The sequence below is a fragment of the Alosa pseudoharengus genome, unplaced genomic scaffold (assembly GCF_046254945.1).
Source record: "Alosa pseudoharengus isolate Yale_2024_CS ecotype anadromous, Long Island Sound unplaced genomic scaffold, YU_APseudo_1.1 YU_APseudo_1.1_scf_1, whole genome shotgun sequence".
Lineage (NCBI taxonomy): Eukaryota > Metazoa > Chordata > Actinopteri > Clupeiformes > Clupeidae > Alosa > Alosa pseudoharengus.
This window is the reverse complement of record NW_027468564.1, coordinates 57,288,673-57,294,672: the sequence shown is the minus strand read 5'-3', so window position 1 is coordinate 57,294,672 and position 6,000 is coordinate 57,288,673. Positions and strand designations below refer to the sequence as shown.

The window sequence follows — 6,000 nt, the reverse complement described above, 5'->3', positions numbered from 1 at the left end:
ACTTAATTTAGCATGTGAAGCTGCAGCTTTTTTTAGTCCTCCATTTCTGTGGTGGGTCTCACTAATGCTCACATAGAAAGGTGGGGAAGGATAAGATGAAGACAGGTACTGTAAGCATCGCAATAGTTCTCATGCAGGATTTTCACAAACTTGTAAATAGTTGTTTATACTTCAGAGAGATACAGCTGAGCTGCGATGACTCCAAAAGAATTCAAAGTATTGATGAATGTGAATAATAATAAAAAGTACAATTTGTTTTACATAAGCCTTACCTATAGAGCGATGAAGCATTTCATGAAGACCATACATTCCATAGATCGGAGTATAGAAGCCTGCCTGACAACTCTGTTTCTGTAGATTCACAAGATCTTGTGATAAGAGAAACTGGGACAAATATGTTTACTGACATACTGCCTCACTGACCTAGAAAAGACTTTTGAGCCTGACTCTCCAACCAACCATTTAGTATTTTATGGGAAAGGCGTATAGAGATGCCAAGTATGTTGTGGTGTTCTTCAAGTATGTTGTATGTGTATCTTTATTATTTTCAGAAAAGTAAACACATAAAATGTTTGACTGAGGTGGAAAGGTTGGCAAACTAATCTCCTGAATTTACAATCAGACTTTATTTTTTTTAAAGAACAGAAAAAAGCATGTTTTAACAAGAGTGAGAGGCTGTTGCAGATATACCACAGTCATTCAAACAGACTTGATGAGAAACAGAAGTATTACATATATTGTAAACCTCAAACTATTTGCAGTATTTCTTTATTTGTAACTTGTTTGTTGTCTAAAGTTCTATATTGTTCAGTAACTAGTTGTAGGCCTACAACACAGACTATGGAATGGGAGATTGATTGTCAGTCTTATTGTTAAAGACTACACAATATTTTGTAATATAGTTCAAATGGAAATGCCTTTTATATACCATAAAGCTCTGGGTTGTATTTTATTTATACTTTTTGGAATATATTTAATCTGTACATTTCCTCATGTTTATATTTTTAATAATCTGGGGAACAAATAAACATTTTGGAAATATTTTGTGAATTAAGGTGTTTTTTTTATATAATGAGCTTAATCTGATATGCATAATATAATTGCCTAGTGTCTGGCTTTTGATAATTTATTTTGATTAGTTCACTGGGAGATAGACCTTGCTGCAGAACAGGCTAATCAATGATAATCTATTTGTGGAACTACAGATTAGACTAAGGGCTGTATTTTGGGTCACCAGCGCATGGCGTAAAGTTCGTTATTCACCTGCGCGAAGTTGAATTCGTTATTTTGCACCTTTATTTTTTAAGCATTGCGCCCAGGGGTGTGGCAATTAACAACCTAGGGAGGGACCTGGCGGTTTGTCTAAAAATCGCTATCATACACCACCTAAACCTGGTCAGAAGTCAATGGCGAGTTGTTCATATGCTATTTTAAGAGCGCATGTCAACAGTCATATTGGCAGGTGCACACACCATCCTTCTATCATTCATGAACGCACACCAGCGCATGTCCATGCAAAGCATTACAAATTGCACGATTACAATGGTAAACATAATTAAAATAAAGATATTACGAGATACTGTACATCTCATGATGAGTAGTTATTCACCATCATTTGCAAATTGGTAATGAAGGTTAAAAGTGATTAGGGGAAAATACCGATGCATTTATTTGACATATCGCGCGTTGCGCCGTTAAAGGGAATGACAGATGTCATTCTCATTGGTTTAAAATGATGTTACGCCCCAAACACACCCATATGACTGATTAAAAGACCTAGGAACACCTTGTTACGCCATGCGCTCCACTTTTGAGAACGAAACCCCTCCCAATGTGAACTGGACATCCTACTAAATTTGAATAGACTTTTGACGAGTGACGATGCACTTTAGAATGTCATGATAGGGCCCTAAGTTAGTAGAGCAACAGACAGAGCAGACAGGATATTTTGAAGGACTGAACTCGCCAATTGGACGGCCTTTGACGGCAATTTGATGGCCAATAATAAACAATGCGATGGGCCCAGAGTCATCCACTAGGTGGCTAGGTGACCTGACCCACACTTGTGTTGTGTCTGAAAGTTGAAGTGGGGAGGAGACTAGAAGCTAGCTGCTGCAGCTACAGCAAAGGGAGCAGCTTCTTTGCTAATCCTCTCTACTCTTTCAGAGTTTAATAACAAAAAAACAACTGTTATAATGGCTTCAATTACAGAGTTAAAATGTGGTGAGTATAACTTAGTAACAGGTATTTAGTGTGTCACTTAAGTATTTAACGTTAAGTTACAAGAGCTAACGTTACTACGCTAACGTAGTGCTATGGTCAAAGCTAGCTTGCTAGTTAGGAAGCAGCTGAGAGATGCAACTCTTTATGAAGCGAGGTTGACGTTACTGGCTTGTCAAGGTAACTCCAGGAGTAATCACTGGTTTCTAAAAACAGTGGATCAAGTATCTTTGCTATCAAAAGCAACATGTTGTTTTGGGATCAGTGGTTTCTCCTCCTGAAGTTAACGTTAACTGGAAAATCCATGCTATGTTGCTGAAGATGTTAACGTTACCTGGCAACGGAGATGAAACTGAAAGGTTAATTTTAGCTTTGTGCTAGCTCATATCATAACATGCGTTAACATTAGCTTGGTACTAGCGAAAATGGTCATATTTGTGAAGTCTACTAAACAACTGCAGTAGCAGCTAACGTTAGCTTGTCTCGTCAAATTGTTTCAAGCGCTCAGGGAAACTCTTGAAGCTCGTGGAGTATTGGGACAGCTGAAAGCGAGGATTCGAGCAGAGGTGTTCAGTGCATTGGACGACCAGAGTGAACCACGGCCTCCACTGTCACATGAAAATCTTCTTATCAATGAGCTCATCCGCGAGTATTTGGAATTCAACAAGTATCACTACACAGCTTCAGTACTGACGGCAGGTAACTAAACTTATTTTGCCAGACAATTTATCTGTGCATGGCATGCAACAACAAAAGAGTCTCAGAACCCATGATGAGTAGGCCTATTGCGTGACGACGTAAGCTGAAATTAATTTGTAGTGGCAAATGAGTTGTTAAATATTAATACAGCCTTTATGAATTTACAGAATCCGGTCAGCCTGAAGTTCCTTTAGATAGGCAGTTTGTGGCAAATGAACTTAACGTTGTGGAGGACCCAAGTGCAAGGACATTGTAAGTATATCCATACCTTGACCTCCAAGTCTATGTTGACACAAATTTATCATAGGCCCAAACTCTTCCTCCTAAGGCCTAGCTCTACTCATGAAGTCCCACATTTGTTTTCCCTTAGGCCGCTTCTCTATGGCTTGCTGTCACATTTCCTTCAAAGTGGAGAGACTAAGGACAAATTGTTTCTCAGAAATGCTGCCCCCTTGACCTCACAAAAGCCAAACACCAAAGACTGCTGAATTGTACATGTAGCTATTGAGGCCAGTTGTTGACTGAAATCTCAGGCCTGTGTATTATGGTAAGACCACAACCTATTAGGGTTGACTCTTGACACCAACCATGTTGAAATGCATGTTTGCACTGGCACTAGCCACTACAGCTGGGGTAAGAATACTTACCAGGATGGTGCTTTTCTCTCAGAATATTCCGAGTTTGAGACATGTGCTGAAATTATTCTGTATATAACAGGTGACACACTTGTGTATATTTCATGTTTTCAGTGCCTACTATTATGAATAAGAAATTTAAACAGTTAGGATCACTCAAAATAGATAACAGTCTCTGTCCCACTAATATTTTGGGGGATAATTATAAGTAATGAGCTGTCTGCAAAAAGTTTCTTCTGTTACCAGAATATTTAATTTTGGATTGGAGTTTGTAGAGGAAATGGCCCACATTAATTAATTCACCGATTACTGTGGAGAAAAGTGCCCTCTATAATGATGTAGCGTTAATACACTGGATCCTTTCAGATATAACCAATCCTTTTTTTTACCGTCTTTTTCATCTGTGTATGTGTGTATAAAAACTGATCCTAAATATATTCAGGAGTTGGTAAGAGCGAAGAAAGTGGATCTTAAAAGCAGGCATAGGTCTAAATAGCGCTTTACTGATAAATGTTCCATGAATGTTTAACCTGTTTTTTTCTACACTGTAAACATTCCATTTGTTACCATAGATCTTTACCTGCATGTAAAATTTGGCCTGCAAATATATGAAGAACTATTTGACCTGCTGATTAAAGTTTAATTTTATTATATGGTTGCAAATCCTGTCTTGGAATAGATTAATTGCACTTTCTTCAGTAAATGTCAGATAATCACCTCTTTCTATTGGTCTTTGTTAAATAAGGTATCTAAAATCCAAATACATCCAGGAAGTATTGGGTAATACAAAGTGAGATTTACAAGTCGCCACGTGGTGGCAGCAGTATTACTGATTACAGTGCAATTGCAATCTCTCAACAAACACTCTCAGAGGTGCACATGATCTTTGAATGAGGAGTTCATTTATTAAGATGCACCTTCTGATGTACACTTCTTATGTCATTTAAAGAAACTACCTCTGAATTCTGAATTTTCTGCTTTACTTAACCCTCTGTGATGGTAAACTAAATATATATGGCATGTGTGACTAAACAAAGCATTTGAGAACATATTATATATTACTGAGGGCTTTGGGAAACACTCATTAACATTTTGTCACCATGTTCTGGCATTTTATCGATTAAACAAATGCTCAATTATTCGAGAAAACAATTGTCAGATGAATTGACTATCAAGATAATCGCTAGTTGCACCCTCGACTGATAGTATTCCCACTGACGTGCATGTGCCGTGTTGCACAGTATCCCCCCTACCCTTGTGAATGAATAGCAGCCATAACTCACCTGCCAAATACTGGGAGACAGCGCCGACTGTGTCTGTATAAGGACACCCTTCTCACCAAAGACTACCATACAGTAGTAGACCACCGGTGTTCTGTAACTAATGCATTTGATGATGTTTGTTTGAATCATAATAGTGGAGAGGTTGATATGCACAAGATTGAGACGAAAACGTGTCTCCCAATGTGCTTTGTTCTTAAATGTGTTTTTGTTTTTAAAAGGGTAATGTGAGCAGTGTGAAGTCCCCACCCCACCTCCACATCTGCTAAGAATAAGCCATATTGAGTTGCTAAACATATTCTTGGCCCAAATTAGCACAGGTCACACATCTTTGTGTGCCCCATACTAAATGTTCTCCATTTCCTTGTGCTCCATAAATGGAAGTTCAGCATTCTTATCTCCCAGAGACTGATGGTAGATGTAATAAACCAGTTGTCTCAATCATGCCACAGGGTTACAGACTTCAAGCAGCAGTCCTATCAAAGCTTTGCTTGAGAGTTTTATTAAAACTGGAATGGTGCAAATAATCTAAAATCCTGGTGTGTGCATAGATCAGATTTTCGAACCCTAGCTTTTGATGATATTTTATATGTGGAAATGTGTGTGTGTGTGTGTACATATAGCAGTCATATCAGGGTTACAGTCGGTTAAGTATGGTAACACTTATTAACCAGCGACAGTTTCAAATATGAGTGGTGTTTGTCAAGAGCCTAAATTACCGCACCATGACATTACAGTGAGGTCAAATCTATCCATAAACATGTCGTTTGACAGTGTTTCCATCTAGGGACACAGAGATAGGAAAACAATTCAGACAACATATTTTGAACGAAGCATATCTCAGTAATTATTGTATATCTAAAAAATTACATGAGTGTTGAAGGGTAAAGCAAACAACACCACTTGACACAATTAGATTCTCGTTTCATTTGGAAATATGCTTGGTTAAATACCAGACGCTTGAACAAACTGACTTCATGGTCACTCGGCCTCTCACAGACGTGTTTTTATGTGCAAAGGTTGCATTTACATCAAAACCCTGGTGCAGTGTCTGCATGCACAGGTAACGCTACACATTCCACTTTTGTTTTAATGTGAGACCTTCCCAGCTAGTCAAGTGACCATTTCCCTTCTGCAGTTTGTTATCAGCAATGCAAAGCACAGCA

The 6,000-nt window shown here is 38.4% G+C and overlaps 1 protein-coding gene across 1 annotated transcript; it reads left to right on the top strand.

Annotated features, from left to right (window-relative positions):
• The first annotated feature begins 1,757 nt into the window (after positions 1-1,757).
• On the top strand, positions 1,758-4,205 carry cep20 (centrosomal protein 20). Its single transcript, XM_076294841.1, has 4 exons — positions 1,758-2,223; positions 2,722-2,919; positions 3,087-3,171; positions 3,290-4,205. The coding sequence occupies exons 1-4, from the start codon at positions 2,196-2,198 to the stop codon at positions 3,405-3,407; spliced, it is 429 nt and encodes a 142-aa protein (XP_076150956.1). The 5' UTR covers positions 1,758-2,195; the 3' UTR covers positions 3,408-4,205.
• Positions 4,206-6,000: the final 1,795 nt, after the last annotated feature.